General features: G+C 41.0%; 1 protein-coding gene across 5 annotated transcripts in view; it reads right to left on the bottom strand.

The window, feature by feature from the left end:
* Window positions 1-20,309, bottom strand: part of GLIS1 (GLIS family zinc finger 1) — a 206,643-nt gene that overhangs the window by 42,391 nt on the left and 143,943 nt on the right. For all 5 annotated transcript variants that reach the window (XM_042786346.1, XM_042786344.1, XM_042786345.1 and 2 more), the window contains one exon: window positions 170-331. In XM_042786346.1, coding sequence (XP_042642280.1) covers window positions 170-331 — 162 coding nt within the window. The remainder of the gene's footprint in view (window positions 1-169; window positions 332-20,309) is intronic.

The raw sequence follows: 20,309 nt of genomic DNA on the forward strand, positions 1-20,309 counted from the left end.
TTTTCATTTCTCAAAGCACATACAATTCAAAACAAAAGTACAGTTGTCCCTAGCTGAGTTTTCCAAGACGTTCCTCATGAAAAGGAAAAGTCACCCTCCAGTTGCAGAACAGATTGTGTACAAGGAGCACTGGAAAACTCTGCAACCCCCAGTATGAAATCATGCTTACGGTATCCAGGTGTGTTCGCTGATGCTTCGCTCGGTCGCTGGAGTTGCTGAAAGCTTTCTGGCAGCCAGGATGCTGACACAGGTATGGCTTCTCCCCAGTATGACTCCGGAGGTGAATCTTAAGGTTCTCAAGCCTAGAAAATGCCTTGTTGCACCCTTCAAACTGAAAAACGTCATAAAAAAATCGCTGTAAAGTACTATTAAATAAACCATGTGCAGCCACAATGAGAACAGTGTAAGATCCAAGTTGGACATGCAATAAATCAACCAACATTCAAACATCTGTTGAAATTTATGGATGAAACACAGCATTTTGTGCTGTTCATTTAATCTGTCACTGAAGACGTGGTGTGTAGCTCAATAATAATACAAGGGTTATAAATATCTCACACGTTCTGTGTGAAGTACTGAACGCTTGAAATCAGGGTGTCAGAACAGAAAATCTGAAGAAAGAACGAGTGTTCTGATGAGTTCCCTTAGCTGTTAATTGGCACAGGAACCACTGTGGGCAGTAACAATTAGCTGCTACAGGCAGAGAGCAAGAGAAGCTATTTGCGGCAGGTAAGAACCTGGTTTCAGATGTCTGAAATACTATACGCTGGAGCAGATGAGCACGGACTATTACAAGAAGACCAGATCCATTTGAAGATCAGTCCAAAGGAACTCTGCTGTTATTCTGCACCCTTTTCTTTACCAGCTGTATCATTCAGATCTCTTCTCAGCATTTATACAACCAGTAACCTGAGCAATTCTGACTTCTTAAGCACCCGTTTCATTAGAGAACTCAGTAATAAAACGCTGCATAGCATTCATAACAAAAGTCACTGTTTCAAATTAAATCTGAATAAATAAATAATTAATTTTTCCAGCTATTAGGCTAAGGGGAGGGTGTTTTGCATCGCTCACTGGTAAGTTTCAGTGTTACAGACAACGGGCAACTGCAGTGGAGGCACTGCCTCTAAAGTGGGCCTTGGGAGCTAACTCCCATGAGCACAAATGCAGGCATATGCACATTCATGCACCAGCAAACCCGTAAAATGCACTCAGATACTTATGCATGTGCACAAATACTTCTCTGCACACACACTCATGTGCGGTAGTGCGCATATACTTTGCCCACTCTGCATTGCAGCTTCATGGCACTGCAGATTTTCTAGTGTCTCTACACAGATAAAACCCTGGCTCCTCTATGATTTGACATCTTAAAGAACGTATTTGAGAAACACAACCCAACCCACCTTCCTATCAACACTAACAACCATTTTGAAAGAAGGCAGGTGTGTCTTACAACCACTATTTCTGGAAGCCAAATTTTTTTTTGTATGATTCTTGCTCATAATGAGTGAAATCCTGACGCTAACAAAATTATCGAATGCTTTGTCAGTTCCTTTTGCTGAGTCAGGATTCTGTTCAGCAGCTCTCCATTCCTTACTTGAGGTTCCTCGGATGGCACCACAGAAATGACAGTCTTGCCAATCCCTCTCACATTCTATTTGTTCCGCACACACCTCTTACATACACTGGGGCATGCAAATTTCTGACGCGGCTGCTGCATCCAGCACTGCAGGCCGAGGGATGGGAAGGGAGAACAGATGCAGATGGAGCCTAGAACGTGCTGCAAATTGGAGGCACCCGATCCTCCGGTGCCTGACAAAGGCAATTGGAACCACTGATGGACAAAGGTCCATCACACCTGCTCAGACCAGTGTGTTTTAAGCATCTCAACACAGTGAACAAAGTGATCTGGGCTCTCAAGCTAGCACTTCACTTTGCAGGCTGTGTTCTGTCATTGGCTGCAGATCAGCTCTGCACGCTACAGATTAAGCACACCAGTGCACTCCAGCACACAGGCACCACACAGAAGGTTTCCCAGCAGACTGCAAATTTCTGCCTTTCCCTGCCACTCTACATGAAAGGATCATTGTGGCTTTTACTGCCCTAAATATTTCACTCTTTGGGCAGATATTTAATCTGTCTGAATGGCATACTTGAGTCTAGGTGTGCAGACAACTATCTGATATGTATATATTTCCACCTTGCCCCATCACAACTATCATGATCGATCCTCAGTCACCTGGAGACATGTAGTCTACAGCTTCAAAAGTTTGTTTGGCCATGACTCCCCTTTGAACACTTGAGCTAGTGCAGGGAAGTGGGAGAATTTTGGAAGTGACCAAGCCACCAAGGCTCAAAAAGAAACAAAATTTCTTCTTAATCACCACTAAAAATCTGGCAAGGATTCAGAACGAAGCAATCTGAAATGTGCAAACATGCTGAAGTCCATGAAAAATAAAGCTGAGTTTGGCAAATCCATAGTTCTTGTAAGACACTCCATAAAGCCAGTCTCTGGCAAATGGAGTTAATGTTCTGAGGTCCTAAAGATCACTTGTTTCCACTTTGTTCCCCAGCTTCCTCTCCCTCTCCAGCCCTCTCTCCCCTCCTCACCTCTCCTCTCCTTTCTTCACTCTCCTTTGATTAGCACTGAGTCCGCAGGGACGTATCATCCCCTTCAAACTAACATCACTTTAATTTCCAGTTCAACTGACCAGCTCTTCTCAGTTTTACTCACCAATATATAACCACAAGGTAGGTTGAGAATCTGACCCAGCCTGCAAAATTATTTTGCAGCTCAGCTCTGCAACCTCACTCACCTGAATCCCAGGTGAATACCAAGACCAAGCTCTTCCCATCAGCTGTTGTTGCTGTCCCCCCATGTGTGTGAGCAGACTCTCCCCTGACTCTGTCACGAGTCCTTTCTACGAACTCCACTCCCCTCTCTAAAGGAGTTTTTGGTTCTCACATACAGGCAGCAAAAAGCCCAGCCCAGAAGGACATGATACAACCACGTTCCTTGTTATTGGGTCTTTGGGACACTTCATAACCTGCTGGCATGTGAATCATTCCAGTGACACTCCAGAAGATCCTTCTTCTCTCCATGTTGTCTCAGGCCTGGAAGACCTGTTAGGTCACAGAAGTAATTTCTCAGCTATTCTGCCACGAATGGAGGATCCTGACCCTCAGAATGTTTTTCTAATGGATTACCAGTCTTCAGCTCCGTATCTACAGCCTAATGCAAAGTAGGAAAGTATGCAGAATAATCCAAACTAATTAAAGGTCCAGCTCCATTCTCATTGATGTCAGTAGCAAAAATTCCAATGGCAAATGTCCTAAAACATCTAAACACAAGCTTAATTTAAAACACATGAAAGCACATATGTTTAAGAGTTTGCTGGATCGAGGCTTCAGGAAGAGAAGGAACAGGCCCTGTATAAATGCTAAGAGGTACAATGTAAGCAGCAACACTCAAACAAATATGGGTTTATTATCCTTTTACTGTGGTCAACAGCCTTTTTTTGGTACTAACATATAAGCCAAAGGTCTAATGCCTTCAGCAGTAAGGTTCCTCCATTACCACATATCCCTGGAATTTAAGGGCTTTTCTTATTTATATTATTATTTCATAATTTATATTATTTATATTATCCAGCTCTATTAAGCTGGATAACAGATAGTGGACAATCACAATACTGTGAAAAATTCAGTCTAAACATGTAAGGTGGAAGAATACACCAGCAAAGAGAATGATATGACTCCAGGGCCTCATATTTTCAAGGAGGCAGAGTTGCTAAAGTTAGGGTTGGCTAAACAGGAAGAATGTCAATGGAAAAGGAGTGGGGGAAGAACCTTTCTGGCAACTGATGAGAAGAGGGGAAGGTGATGTACAAAGGTGAAAGGCCTGAGAGGGAGGGAGGGAAGGAGTTGGTGCAAATAGCTGAGAAGCATGGGGCTGAGAGAATCCACTCAGAGCTGCAGAAAGGTCTCCACTTTGAAGGACTCCAGGAAAACCTATTTCAACTCTGTTATTTCTTGCTGGATCTGCTGACTCTGTCCCTTGCAGTTTTTCCCTACAAGTCCACGTGTGGAAACAGCACTGCTTCCCTAAAGTGGACGTGTCTCACCCTCTCACAAAGTAACTTCAACTGGGCTGCTGAGGAAACTGTGTGAGGGTGACTTTGTAAGGTAATTCTTGGGCTTCATTGCTATTCATCAGCACTTTTAACCCTTCCACCTATCCTTGCTACTTGGAGTGTATTTATATTTATATATACACTAAATAAAATGACTCCTGGAGAAAAGGGATGCTCATTCTCCTTTTCAAATAACCTCCAGAAAGATCCATCACTCCCACAAGTGTCACAGTTTCAACTACAAAGAACAAATGTTCAATTTCCAAACGGCTTTAGGATGGTAAGAGCTATTTGATCAACCGAGAAGGCTACTTACAGTATCTCCCAGACATCTGGCCCCAATCTGTCACTGCTTAATCCTACAATCTTAAACATTTTGTTGACGTTTGATGCCTGGGATAACTGTAACAAACACTGCATGATCCTCAAAGTCTGTAAATGTCAACAGAGCTCTTAAACAAGTTCATCAATAAAAATAATAATTATATTGCAATTACTACTTTTGTCTTTATTGTGAGACTGTTAATGTGTGCTTCAGACACTGCTATGCTACACACATCTGAGCACTGACACAAAACAATGCCACATGATTACAGTAAATAGCATGATGCAATTATTGAATTTTATAATTACTGCTGCTTTTAGAATAGGGCTTCTACCAGGAAAAAAATATGTAGAAATTTACAGGACTAAATTAGTTCACTACCATATGGTAATACATATGTTATCTTTATTTGACACTAAAATCTTGCTGAAGTGTAACTTCTACAATATCATGCATTTAAAAAGCATATTTATGAAAACTCTAAATTATCTCAGAGTGATCTAAACATATCACAATTTTCCTAACATAACAATTTAATCTAATAACTGTAATTGCTTAAAAGGTTTTTTCTTTGCTTCCATATTATACTTTGAATGCACCTGAGAATGTTGCCATGCAGAAATAGCAGCATATTCCCAAAAGGGTTTATATTATCAAATGTTTAGCATTTTCATAAGCATATTTAATCACAGTCATGTCTAGAATATCTGTCAGTGGTAAGATCAGAAGAAATAAACTATAAACTAAACAGCTCAGACCATAAGGTGAAGCAGTAACTGACATTTTCTTAGGAAATGAGTTATGACTGAAAAAGAGAAGCCTTCACAGTTATAGTGCTAAATAGGTTCAGTGTGCCATTAGAGAAAGCTCATTAATATACACCTCTGCTCTCTGCTGCAAGATCAGTTAAACAAGCTGGCTTTTATTTATAGACCTAAAAGGGAAACAGCAGGTCATATTGGCTGCTGACATCTCAGACAGCCTACAGATGGAAAACCCAAAACATTTCATTCCAAAGCATTTAATACTATCAATAGGAAATCTTATGTCTGGTCAAAACATCTACAAGCCTTATGAACATTGTGAAATGTTCTTTCTTCCAACAGATTACAAAATTGGGGAAATTTTATTGAAAAACATGTTATGAGAAAAAGGATCCTATGAGGACATGCATCCCTTCTGGAGGGGAGGAAACAGCCACACCACTCTTTAAATAGCATCAATGTTTCATAGCACACTGAGTCTAATGTTGGGGACATGGCAGGAGGCATCTGAGCTCCAAACCATTATGAATGTCAGTAACTTAAGCACATGAGTTGTTCCACCAACACAAGAATCAAAATACCTGATTTGGTGCTTTCTTTTTTCTAGCTAACTCCTGACTGGATTCACTTTTAATTCTCTATTGTAGCTACAATGTAAAGCCCTGATCCTGCAAATACTTGTGCATAAGTAACATGACTCATGCAAGGAGTTTTATTAAACTCAACAGAACTATTTGTGTACATAAAACACAATCCTTAGGACTGAGCTCTCAACTTCCTAAAGAATCCCAGTTCATATAGCCAGATTTATATTTATGATTTAAATTGTTAGGAACTTCTTTTTTCCCTCTGTGGTAACAAAACAATGGAAGATACCTGTAACAGAAAAAGGACTTGCCAATTTCTATGTTTGGTTTGGGGTTTTTTTAAGTCTGAACAATTTATGTTTGCAAACTGACACTTCTACATGATACTTCATTTGAATCCTGGGAAAAATTGCTTGTACTTGCTTTATTATTTACATTACAAAAAAGCATTCAGGACATTAGCCAGACTATTGTACAATTGGTGGTGTGTAGGAGAAGAAAAGGTAAAAAGATTCAGAACAGGAAAAAGAAAAAATCTAGAAAAGCAAGCCGCAGTATAAATTCAATATATCCTTCATGTTATTGGGTTTTAGGGTTAATTACAGCCAACCACTTGATATCAACATATTGTACACCAGCAGTTCATTTTTCTTTACGCTGTTAGACAGGTTGCGTATTTCCTAATTAACATGAAACTGGGAAATACCAAGAGACTGAAAATCCTGGAGGAGGTGTTTGATCAGTATACGTCAGTGAATTAAACAAGACTTTGGGCTGTCTCTTTTATTTCAATTTTATGAATTTTATAAGCCCCTAAGTCCGCATTCCTGAACCCCCCTCTCGCAGTACCAGGAGTTATGGGTGCGTGAGGAATGCAGACCTGGCCCACGCAAGGCGTCAAAACAGACTCATTTAAGTCATGAGCTTTCAACAGCAACCAGGTCTGATTCGGCATGCGAGGTGACTTCCACACACAAATAGACTTCTCTGACCACAAAATCCAACCACCTGCCTGCCAACATCCCCCGAGATGGGATTCCTCTGCTCTCACTGTACTGTCTAAAACATAAAGGGCCTCGTTGTTTGAGCTCCCCGAGTCCCTGGGGAACGGCTGGTCTGCCCAGCGTGAGGTCGGCAGCCAAGAGAGCTCAGTGGGACGTGTCCTACTCAGGAGGTGACTGTCCCTCTCCCCTGACCACAGAGGCAGCCTACATTTGGCTTCTGGGCTTTGGTTTTTTAAAGATAGTTTTACCTTTGTTCCTGAGTGCATCTGGCATTGAGTGCGAGTTTTGCCGATCATCTCTCAAGGTCTGCTGTCACACCCAGTGCAGACCAGCTCAGCGGGACAGGCACTGAGTCTTAGCCTCTCTAATTAGCACTGGCATGTTTTGGCTCTCAAAAGTCTTGCTCATGTAATTGTAAATTATCATCTGTCAAGAAATGAGTGAATGTTGTTCAAAGCACTGAAATATTTATAGATTTATTTCTTCTAGTACCAGTAGGTCAGGCACTTCAGTGAGCAAACAGAGATTCCCATCCATTTTCCAGCAAAACCCCAAATATCTGGGAAACTACCAGAGCATCCTATCATCTTCACAAAACCCCGTTGCTAGTCTTAAAATTCTCTTTAGATTTTTATTATTTTAATCAAGTAGAAGGATAAACATTCGTCAAAACAGGGGTACTTGCATTTATTTGCTGCAACATATGAGAACGAACTAGGAAAGTCGGGGATATCTTACTATCAGCAGCATGACAGCCACAAATTTTGCCATAAGGTTTTGCTAAATATGTCATTTGGAAACCAAACAATTTTCTGAAACCTCATTACAGTTGGACTGAATGCAGTATTATGGCTTGCAGGCAAAAATAACATTGCATGGAGCAACATTTTAAAAAACAAAATGCAAAATTCATATGGTCATGTAATAATCAAAGACGACACCCCTCCCAAAATCTACATGTCAGTCCCTTTATTTCCTCATATGTAATTGGGAAACTATTATTTATTTGAGATTTTTTGAATAGCTTGCAAGCTATTTGAAATTAAAAGACAACACACAATCAAAGATTTGCTGCTCCAATATCTGAAGCCAGATCTGTTTGTTTTGGGGACAAAATTAAGATGAACAAAATCAATTAAAACCCCTCTCCAGCTGTGCCAGCAAAGAGCTACAAATAAAATTAAAACGCTTCCCTCTCCAGTTCTTTTCAATTTTTTTAACAAAAAATATAGTTTGCTACACATACTTCAAAAACTTGCTCCTCTGGATCAGTCATTGTCTTACCTCACCTTCCAAGGAAATATTTCCATTTCAATTTGCATCTAACATATCACCTATTTAAACCTACCACAGCTGAAACTTTACTGACATTCTGTCCTACACTCTTGCCTACATCTTTGTATTCTGGTCCACGTTTTAGTCACATCTTTAAATAACAGACTCTGCTTTTGGTCTGGGAGGCCAGTTACAAGGCAAACAGTTTGCTGCAGAGTGCATTTCACTGACATGCAAGACGGAATAGGGGCTCATAACTGACTTACATGTATAAGAGTTTGTAAGTTTGAAGTGAAGAATTAATTTACTTAAGATAATGAATACAGGCCCAGGACAAAGGAAGAATACATTATGGTTTATGTGGACTAACAAGTTGGGAAGAAAAAAAATACACACACACACAAAAAAACCCAAAACAAATAACCCCAAAAGGATTAAAGAGAGGACAACAGCAAGAAGGAAAAAAAATCATTACAAAAAGAAAAAAAAAACACCCCAAAACTTATGGCTGATTAGCATAGCATAGCATCTTAAAAGGCCAAAATACCACATGTGTGGCATGTTACAAAAGAAGATTAAAATAAAGGAAAAAATATCCAAAGAACCATGAAGTCTCAAAACATCTGGAGTTTTATAGTAACAAGGAGAAAAAAAATCAAAAACATAATTGAAAAAAGTCCACTGCGATACATTATTGTACAATGAAGCTTAATGGAATTGAAAGGAGAGGAGATGAAAAGGCAAAAGGCAGAGGGGGGGAAGAAATAAAAGAAACAAGAAAAGGCATTTATATTTTAAAGATGTCACTGAGGGGTTTTATCCCAGTTATTAAAAATTACACACCCTGCTTCTGTAAGCTGTTCCTGTAATGTGTTGAGCGCTCTCTTTCAGCGTAGGACATTCATGAATGCTGGGGAATTCATCAACCCTTTTGTACCCAGTGTAGGGGCACTTTTCACTCCTGATTCTTTGAGAGACATCTGCAAAGAGAATGGCAGAGAAACTGCCTGTCCTGGTTTACATTCTGAATCCAATGGCAGATTTGAAGAGAGGCAGGACAAACATGTAAATTAAAAATGTTTGCTAAAAACAATGCACACATTCAGGAATTAAGCAAACAATCTTAAGCTGTTATATTGGCATCAGACACTAGAATCAACTGTAATTGAAATACTCTGAATGTATTCACTAACAAACATTTATATGGAAAAGCGAAATGAAAAACTTCCCTCTTTTATCGTATTTTTCTCTTTTTTTAATGAACAGAAAGATCCGCACATAGTGCAGTCTGCCTTTGTAACATACCAACAATGCCTATAAACAGGAAGGTTTCCAACACATCACAGCCACGAACATCCCAGCTAAGGGCTGTGCTCTGCCTGTCCCCAGTCACAGGGAGATTTGAGACAACCCCGTGTCAAACTCTGTCTGTAACAAATACAGGGTGATCTGGCAACAGTGAGTGCCCATGCTAACTTCCCACTCATCCTCCAGACTACTATTTGTTTTAATCCTGCCACTCATCCCTCTGACTGTTAGCTTTCTTTGAATCATGGGAAACCTACCTCATATATTTGTCAAGACCAATAAATAAACATGTTTTACGCTCATAGCTTGTCACATGTCATCGCAGCTGACAAAGTGGCTCCTGTCATTGGCAGATCAAACAGAGGAGGATCCTGTGGGTGAAAACTGATCTACAGTTGGAAACTGATGGCTACAGGTAACTGAACTAGTCAACCACAACCAAATTCTTTCTTAGAGAAGAGGAAAATTACAAGCAAGGTAACTCTCCACCCACCTATGTAATTTTTGTTGCAAATACGCATTTTTGTATGTGGTTCAACACAGATCATTAATTTTCCTCACAAAATCTGTTTCACAAAGTGGATAGCTTTGTTGCAGTTTTGTTTTTTTCTCGTTTTAGATAGGCTGGTGTTTTTTTCCTAAAGGGCACTGTCATTCTCATACTCTACCTGTATTCATTTCCGCATGCACATAATGGAGCTTTTCTACCAAACTGTTGTTTCTAAAGATCAGTTAAGAAGAATAAAGTTTCCCTGCAAATTAAAAACAAGCTGCATTAAATTTTCAACACCGGATGAATCTTTGCACAAAGTGATAAGGACACAGATTTCTTCAAGGTTCTTCTTGGCAAGGAAGTGGACAAATTGGTGAGATTTTCCATTCTCAGACTGGTTCCTGCTCTTTTCTATGCCATGCTGGGCCAATCTGAATATCCATAAATGAAGACTGGGGTTTATCCTGTAATCCAAGGAAGGCAAGGGATTTGCTAAAATGTATGTGATTATGCCCAACACTTCCCTGCAAGTGTAGAGCTGAGCTCTGGCAAAAAGCCCTACAAGAGCTGCTGGTGAACCACCAGGAAAAAGAGATTGTGCAATGTGGTGGGAGCTTGTTGTCGTCTCAGGATTGGCTACTTTGTTCTGCTTTCCCTTGTGTCCTGGTTGTGGAGCAGAACCTCAAGAGATATGGTTCCCTTCTTCACCCGCTGACCCGTTCCAGCCATGTTACACCAGAATCCCACAGGGTGACTTTACACCAGGAGAGCTAGAGGGTAACAACATGGAGAAGAATAATCTTCTCTTTCTGAGAGAACAGGCTCTCTTCCCTACAAATGAGGAACTTCTCATTTTACTCGAAGTTGTTAATTTTAGTCTTGCAGTGTTTTCATTTCATCTTGCTTGGCCACGTTCATTACATGAAGGAAAATCTGTGAGACGTATTGCTAGGAAAATGGCTTTGAGACCTCACCTGTTTTAAAGGAAGACAGATTTCTGGCTTTGCCAAAATCAAATCAGTGTCTAGGCTTGGTTAAGCACTGTGTTGTTGGAAGAGCTATATTTTAGAGTTCGGAAACACAATTCTGTTCTTGCACTTTGTAAATGACTACATTGCTTCAGCTCAGCTACAGCAATGGTCCCTACCTAAGCTCCTTCTCTCTGATAAATCCAATATAATGTAATACCTTCTGTTAGAGGCTGAGCTCGCTCCTATTACCTCACACTTCCATGTGCTGTGTGCATGTGCTTCAACAGTTAGAGTGGCTGATGTACACTGACCTGTGATTATATTGGATTCTGTGATTAAGCCTCCAAAGGAGATGTTAAATCAATATTTTGCTAACAAGCTCCCCAAAATCCATTGCTACTTTTCACTCACGGTGACTTACTACATCCCTAGCACACTGAACTAGTGGGGGTAGTTATGATCTTCATCAAATCCTGCTCTGGTTTTAAGTGGTAGAGTTGCCTTCTGAAGTCTATTGTGGAGATGAGCTCTCTGCTGAAGAGCAGACGGCGTGGCAGCAATGCCAGGTCCCTTCATTCTCTATAGCACTGTGGGATCCTTTGGATAAAAGGCAGTATAGCAATGTTCTTTTCTGAATAGCACTTAATGTTTTCCCACAGTCTTATTGTTTACAGGGAGTTAGCAAGTCACTTCACTAATTTAAAATAGATTGTATCCCACATGGGTGGATAACAATAACACATATTGGTGAATCATATGGCTTTCAAATGATATGTATGAAAAAGAAGTGCTACACATATTGTCTGAAATTTTATTGTGTGAAACCACAGCACTTAGCTCCCTAGCAGCTGTGTCAACAATTCAGTGTAATAAACTAATACAATTGTAGAATAACAGCAAGGTTAGTTCTGAAAAATGAAAAGCCAAGATTAAGAAAGAATGCAACAAGAAAATGTAAATGAATACAGATGAACACTATTTCAGGTGGAGATAACCAGCCTTGAAAATGATGCAACCTCACTAAATTTAGGTTCCATGGTTATGGGTTGCCATCTAAAAGCCTAAGAAGAAAAGGTATTATATGAATGAAATTATTTTTTAAAGGGAAGAAGAGCTGGTTTTGATATTTGAAGAAACTGATATGTTACGTTTAGACTGTACAACCACTGCAGAAGCATCCTATCTTACTGCAAACTACCTATGCAGGGTCAGCTTTAAAATGAAAGAAGAATAATAATTTTTCCTGGACTTTGCTTCCTAGGTTCAGATCAGCCTCATATCCACGCCGACTCGTTCATACGAACTGCTTTACACACATGACGTAGCTCCTGAGGATGCTGCCAAAGGACATTCCTGACATACTTGACCAATAGCAGCCCATGTACAGGAATGGCTGAATGAGCCAGGCTCAAATAACAAAGGTTTCACATTGAGCTGTCTCACATAGTTTTTAATATGCTGCTAAATAAATAAATAAATAACTGAATAAAAGACATTTTCTAAGATAATATTTTGAGGGAAAACTGGAAATGGAACTTAACGGAAATAGGTTTTAAATTGAAATGTTGAACTGTAGCCCAGAAATGACAAGAAAATTAAATCTCTTTTTTTTCCTGAACCCCAATAAAAAAGTCTTAAACACTCTCGGTAGACCACAGTTTTGAAAGAAATGAAATTATGTTATTGTCATGCATGATTATCTGACATTTAGAAGGTATCTGCAAGGTTTTCCTGAGAGCTATACCTCCATCCCATAACCTAGCAGGAAACCACAATCACTTCTGTACCTTACGTGAAGGACTTTGAAATGAAAGTGCCTCAAAATCAAATATAAGCAGCTTTCAACATGTGCATTTAATCTTCCTAGGTTAAGAAACACCCTGTGGCCACCACACTAAAGAACTGAAAACGTAAATTGAAGAAATTATATCCATATGATTAAGTAAGATTCTTAAAGAGAAACATGTTGTTAAGTACTTCATTGAGAATAAAATGAAATGCAGTAAAATAGAAGCTATTTGGAATAAATCACTGACGCACATGCTTTCTATGCAAAATGGCAGCGCTAAGCTCTGAGTGGACATCTGGAGCAAATTAGCATTATGTTGAGAATAATATAAAATTAAAACATTTAGTTTCAGCTTCTAAAATTAAATATAAAATCAGAGACCAATGTTGTGTTGGACAGCTCGCCTTATGCGTCTGATAGCAAGAGTTTATTTTGTTTTTAAAGTTGTTTATGCCTCATATCACTGCTCTTGGAGCCCTGACACTCCCAGATACTATCTGTGCAGACAGCACCAGGCAGAACAGTTGTATCTGGAAACGTGCTGCCGAGTCCTGCATTGGAGGATCAGAATGAGGAGTCCAAGGCCAAGCATGGGGCAAAGCAGCTTGGGTAAAACAACAGGAAATGACCCAAAACTACAGGCAGCACTGACCACACCCAAACCAAACCTCCCAGGGCCTGAATAGGTTTCATTTTTACATTTGCATGCTGACTCTGCATTTTCTGGCTCTGGAGAGCATCTAGGGTTGATGTGCTGAAGGTGCTGGATGACTTCAAGCCCTTGTGAAGCCCCGCTTAAAATGTGCTGAGCTCCTCCTGGCTGCTGCTGCTGAAGCTACTCAATTCATGTGAGGATGGATATGGCCAACCGGGAAGCTCTCCAAGATCCCGTTGAGGCGAGGGAGAGGAGACTCCGCTCCTGGTGGGACCTGCCCTGTTTGTTTCAGGGACAGAGGCGGTGCAGTAGGCTATCACAAACCTATTTCCAAAGCCAAAGAAAGCTTCTGTCCTTGTTCTCATCTTTTCCATGTGTGAGCTCCAGGTGGTTAAGACAATCAAGCATTTGTACTGCTCCTTCTCTCACTTCCTAGAGAGATTCACCAGCATAAGGGAGGTATAGAGGGCTGTAACTCCCTATAATCACGCTCCTCCACAACTGCGTCCTCTGTGTCACTTGAGGGGAAAAGCAGCTGCCTTCAGCCTTGGGCCTACTACAACTGTAAACCTGGCCTATCCGTTTTGGTTCTGAAGCAGGAAAAAAGAGTGCTTCTGCTTCCTCAGGGTGCCAGTTTTGGCACCTGACAAGACCACATACTTCAAGGGAGAACTAACTTTTCTTCTGGACATCTTTTTAAATGACCTATTTCAGTGCTCTGCTCCACACAGCTTTCCAGAAGTTACTGGCTTATAAAACTGTCCATCCCCAACTGGACAAAGCAGCTACTAGCAACATTATTTCTGAAAAACTCTGTAGTCAGAAGCCATTAGTATCCCCAGTACATTTTTGAACAACTTGTGCCTGGTTCAGGGAGCCATGCCAAGCACCCCTACTGCTTCTGTCTGCCTATAGATCTACCTAAGGGATAACTCTGAATCTGCCAGCAGCCCAACAGCATGAACAGAGACAGCGGGGTGTCTAAGAAGTGCTGAACTGGAAAGACAGTTCCGTGCAATGGATACAACATGGTGCTGGCTGTGGGAAATTTGGTTGGTTTACCAAGTTGTGCTATTGGGTGACCCTAAGCAAATAATTTCATCACCTGTGCACAAGTTAGTCCTTCATGCTTTCAGACTGTACCGAAATGCCTACTGAGCAGGGACTCTGCAACACCAAGAGCCTCATGAGATACTTTCGGAGCATCCTGAACTCATCAGTCACTGGTGTAAAGCCACTGAGCCAGGAGCAGTGTTCAGGAGAATCAGGCCTTCTGGAAGAAGATCAATAACCATAACACCGGAGAGAATGTCAGACACATAATCATATTCAGGTAGTTTGATAATGCACCTTTATGCTTTGAAATATCCTCCTAGATGTTTAAAAAAAAAATAATGTCAAACATGCAACCAGCATTTACTTTATATAGCATAAAAATAAACTCTTTATAGTACAATTTATCTCCTTTCTGATATAGCTGGGCACATGCCAACCTTGCCACCTGTTCCTGGACTTCCTTTAAGGTAGCCCCGTCTTTCAACATGAAACCTAAATTGGATGTGCACGGCCTTGCTCCTGCACTTTGCAATATAAACACCTGCACATGTGTTTTAAATAGTCTCACACCTCTATATGTAAAATTTCAGACACCTGTGAATTGGCTTTAAATAGCCCCACTGGGTTTTGAGGATGGAGAACAACTTCCAGGTGCAGATGAATAAGGTTATTTCAAGGGCATAGGCAATGTACAGCCTCCAGTCTGAGTACATACAATACTGCATTTCCAAAATTAAAGCAAGACTTTAAACACTTGTCCTCTCTGTGACTCATTAATCATCTACAAAATGCAGATATAAATACATTTGTGTCTCTTTGGATTGTATTGCCCCTTAATTCATTGGGTTTTTATTCCCTAAAGCACTTTGAGGTGTGCACTCTGCAGACAAGAACAGTCTCAGTCTTGCTCTTCATATAGCTATACAAAAAAGGCTGATTTTCATTGGGTTTAGGCTACACTGCTTTGTGATTCTTCTGGAGAGAACTTTCTTTCCATATGTCTATTTTTAAACACTAAGAAGATTCTCCTGTTCTTATTCCAATTCCACCAGCACCTTCAGTCAGAACCTCAGATGACTTCTTATTCCACTATTTTGGCGCAGTTTGGCCCATCATTTACTCACACAGAATTCTAATAAGCACTTCCATTACACTTTTGCAAATAATACTTTATGTGAATAAAGGCTGAGAACTCTGAATTAATCTACAGTACATCTTCTTAAATCCCTACCTTTCCTGTTATATTTCTTCTCCAGTCACGTCATAATGGAGAAAAAAAGTAAGATGGCCAGTTTATTTTCCTGTTTAAGAGATGAATTCTGGAGTAAATTTGCTCCGATTTCACGGTGATCTATGTGACCACAATGTATTCTTTGAAAAGGAGAATAAACTTTTGCATTTAATGAATTATAACTTTTTCAAAAGCTACCATCATTTTTTTAAAAAGCCTTGTCCTTTTCTCCTTTCCCAGAAGAATGTCCAGAACAACCTCAACTTTCCATATGCAAACAAAAACATATTTTAATTACAGTGAGGAAAGTTTTTCTGGGAGAAATAGTACCTTTTATTAGACCAGCTTATACAGTTGAAAAAGACAGACAGGCTCTCAGCACAAAAGCCCTTCTTTGGATTTAAAACTCTCTCCAGAGTGACCACAAAAAGTTGTAACCAGAGACTAAAGAAAAGATTCGTGCATCAAATTCCATGCTGCTCTACAAAGAGAAGTCTGATGGGCAAGGGGGTCTTTGTGGCATATCTACACTCGCCTGAACAGAGAGTGGCATGAGCTCACTTCTGCCTCCCAGAACAGTTCATTAATTCAGACTTGGGCTGCCACAGCTGGGCTAGTGAGCTTCCAGCTGCGGAGCAGGCCAGAGCAAGGGCAGTGCTAAGCTTTCCAAATGGGCAGAGCATCGTGCACAGGCGTGCCACCCGCCCAAGGAGGTGACTGCTGACACAGCCACCCTCCAGGGTGGAATGGCTATGCTTTGCCTTGAACACAGGAGGCCATGTAAAGATAACCTCTGCCTAGCACTGCTATACTTTCCTTTTTACTTTTTACCCTTGGTACCAGGGAGGAGATTTTGTGGATCCCTCCTACTCTAAGTCCTCTCCCACTGGTTGCAACCCTGGAAATGCCAGGGCCAGTGGGAACGGAGAGATGCAGCCCTTCTTTCTGTCCAAACAATCCTGGATGAATGTTTGTGTGGAGAAAAACCCCTCATGTTCCTCCTCGTGAGCTTTCTGTGTTCTCACTGTCAAATGTGAGCATATGAAATAAGAACTCTTTAAATTTCATCTTGGAGTCTGGTGCCTTTTTAATTAGCCCCTAATTACAGAGAAGCTAAAGAGCAAACAGGCAAATATGCAGTTGGAAAACATATGCAAGGAAAATAAAAGGGGCATGAGCGGTGGTACTAGTCCTTCCTGTTCTCATGATTTTTATATACACATGACCTCACCAATTACATGATATGACATCAACAGGACCGTTCTCTCTGCACTGAATGTCTTCAAAACATTCCTGGCCTGAGAAACTGATCTCTGAAACCACTCGCTAGTATCAGCCTGTTGCATATCCTGAAACAGGGACTTCACATAATAGTCATGCTTCTTCCAAATAACCAGAAGCATAACAGGTTACAGAGCCCTTGTACTTGTGACCACACACACAACTGCTGTCATGCAGATGCATTGAACAACTCTCAGGAACTGCTAGGGAAACTATATTGCCCTCTTCAGTAGAAAATCATTGCAGAAGACTGCCTTAAAAGCTGAGCCTTGAGCTACTGGCTGGCAGTCTGCTACAGTAACACAGAGGAATTGGGTTCGAGATAGTAGAAATACCATCCCTTGCTGAGACAGGGGTCCTAGAGGTGTTCAAACCTGATTTTTTAGCTATGTGACCTAGACTTATCTACCATAAAAGCATAGCCAGAGTGAAGGACTCCTAAAGAGAAGTTCAGAATGGCTCTTCCCCACTAGAACGCCTTTTCCTCATCCTCATGGAGCCAGTATCTGCACACAGCCTCCCCCTCATCAATCTCCAGACATTTTCCAACCAAGCCAGGCAAGTAAAAGGGCTACCCAGAACTCACTAAGGGACATCCTAAGGGTTTCTATACATTTGAGGTGCAGGGTTAACTTTTGTGAGGCTTCTTTAGCCAAATACAGCAGGGTAGATGAAAATACTGACTTTGAAAAAGCTGGACTACTATTTTTAAAAAGAAGAAAAAAGGTGACTTCTTGAACTGCCTCTAAAATAAAGGTCTAAGAGTAAATATAATGGGATCTTCTGTCTTGCACAAGAAGGTCAAAAGGGCATGCAATTAAATTAAAAGATGCCAGATTTAAAACTGAGGAAAGGGAATACTTATTCACAGAACATGGGAGATTTCAGAGTTCATTGCTGTGGGGAACTGGTATGGAGAGAAAGAAAATTTAGAATAATTTTGGACCAATGTGTGTAAAGCAAGACTATTCAGAGCTGCCAAAGTTCAAGGGAACAGTATGGAAAGGATACTAACCCTCCTGCTTCTGGGCTTACTACCACTCTAGCATTTAGATGAGTCCTTTAGATGAGTGATGGGAAGGTACCACATCTGTCTATTCCAGTTTTCATACCTGTTGTAAATCATTTTCTGGTGGCCATTGTCACCTTTTGTAACACTAGGTACCTGTTGTACCATTGGGTTTCTTACTGTTGGTGGGAGACAGCTTTAATATTTTAAAGATCATAGACTCCTCAAAGTCACATTAACCAGCCATTCTGGGAGGATGCCTCTTACCCACTTTTAGACATGAAACAACTAGTTGTCTCAGTCACTGACACCCTCCTCAAACACTGAGGCAAAGAGGCCTTCCAGAAGGTGACTGAACCCCCCTCATCCTCAGACAGCCACCACGTTCCTCCTTACTGACCATTAAGAGATCCTAGAAAACAATAAAATTAGGAGAGCTCCTTGAGGAGGTAAGGCTTAAAAAGTAGCATTGGGCCTAACAGACAACCAGGCCAACAAGATGCCACTGTGAATTCTGTGGCACCTTCCCGCTGAACAGCTGGTGGCAGGACAAAATTTGAATTCAGTTTAGTGGAGAAAATAAGGTTTGGAAGGACAAAGAAGTAAATTATAACCTCTGGAAGGGCAAGACCAAAACCTAATTAGATTGGAGGGCAGAGAAAGACAGGGTGTGGGGAGATAAAAATCTAATGATTTCAGGTAAGGAGATGGAGTAGCCAGGTTTCAGAGTCAACTGCAATCACTATCTTGCTTTCACTGTAGGGTCACCAAGAAAAACAGAACAGCACAGAAAAGCAAGACAAGGGAAACAGAACAAATACTGAGCAACCTGTGTGGCAGATTGTGCCCACTGAGCAGAAAAGATTTAAAAACTAGAGCCCAGCATGTGGACAAAAGAAATTATAAAAAGGATACAGGATACTCCTTCTGCCTCTGAATCTCATTTACAATGAATAACGTGTTACTGATTTTGATGTGTGAATCTAGTTCTGCTTAGGATCAACCAAGTCCATGTACCTAAATACCCCATGTCAGGCAGCACAAAACATACCCCAATTTTTTATTTTGTTTGGTTCTCCATTGACATTTTTCACCATGACTAACACATGATTTTCCCTCAAAACTTACCATGACAAAATCACAGCTCTTAAACATAAGAGTACAGCCCGCAGGCTCTCTGAGTTAAAGCAAATCCTGGCACAACAACAGCATGGAGGACACACTCAGCCACAAAGGATTATGCCAGCTGATTACCACAGACACATTTGTGCACTCACCCTTAAAAGCCACATGCACCAAACTTTGGCGAACAATGTCAATGACAATAGGAAATGACCCTTCATCAGGGCACAGAAAAGATTTGGCCAACTGAGGAGAACCTCTAAGAGCACTGGGTAAAATCTTCTTCTCCCCTAGGCTGGCCTTCTCTGCAAATCAGCTGAAACATCATACTGCAAGGCAAATGAATCAGATCAGTGAGTTCAAGCCTTAATTAAGCTTGCAACCATTTCTTACAGTCCTTTCCCCTGGATTAAAAACAGTTTTCTCAGTATATAAAACATTCTTGGCATAAGGCAGAAAGAAGAAAGGGAAAAGTATATTCATGTAGTCATGGCTGAAAGGGTACTTTCCCACAGCAGCGTCTGTGAGGAGTATTTTGTATTATCTCCAGTTGCCTTGGAGACATTGTGCCAACCTGACAGACCAGGCAAGAGCTCAGCTGTGACCTCTTAAACTGAACCACAAAAATGCAATGCATTTGGGTGTTCCAGGCTATCCATCTAGCCTGTTGTGGCAATACCCTGCCCTCTGCTCTCTTCTCAGGATCACTGTATGAATTTGAATCATCCTTGCAATTTGGATCCCATCTTTCTTTCCTGTAAAGTATTCAATGGCATGGTCCCACAGTATGTAAAAGACTGACAAGAGTGCAAAAGTCAAGTCTTTGATAGAGAGCTTCACTTCTCCAGAGAATCAAAAACAGCACTCCAGGGGCAAATGAGAACAGAAAGCCCATCTCCCCAATACTATTTCAGAGCTATTCTGCAATTCCACCAGCACAGATACCTCAGAGAGGGCTGGCACGCAGAATGTTGACCTCTTTCTGGAGAGCCATCAGCGACTGGTCTGCTCTGAAAAATCACAGGCTGGAAACAGCAGCATCTTACTCCAAATAGCTGTTCCTTGTGCACAACCACCACACTCCTCTTTCCACCACCTGAACTTCTCATTTCAGAATGGACTGACTTGCAAGGCGAGCCAGCTCTCAGCATGGACCTCAAAGGCAGACAGGGCTCAATGGCAGCGTCAGGCAGCTGTAGCTGCTGGTCTCATTTCACCAAGAGAAATTTCTTCACAGTGATGAAGAAGGAACAGCTCAGAGTGAGTGTGCTGCCAAGAACACTGTAGGAAGAAATGATTTTGC

The sequence above is a fragment of the Tyto alba genome, unplaced genomic scaffold (genome assembly GCF_018691265.1).
Source record: "Tyto alba isolate M040663 unplaced genomic scaffold, T.alba_DEE_v4.0 Super-Scaffold_1000006, whole genome shotgun sequence".
Classification (NCBI taxonomy): Eukaryota; Metazoa; Chordata; class Aves; order Strigiformes; family Tytonidae; genus Tyto; species Tyto alba.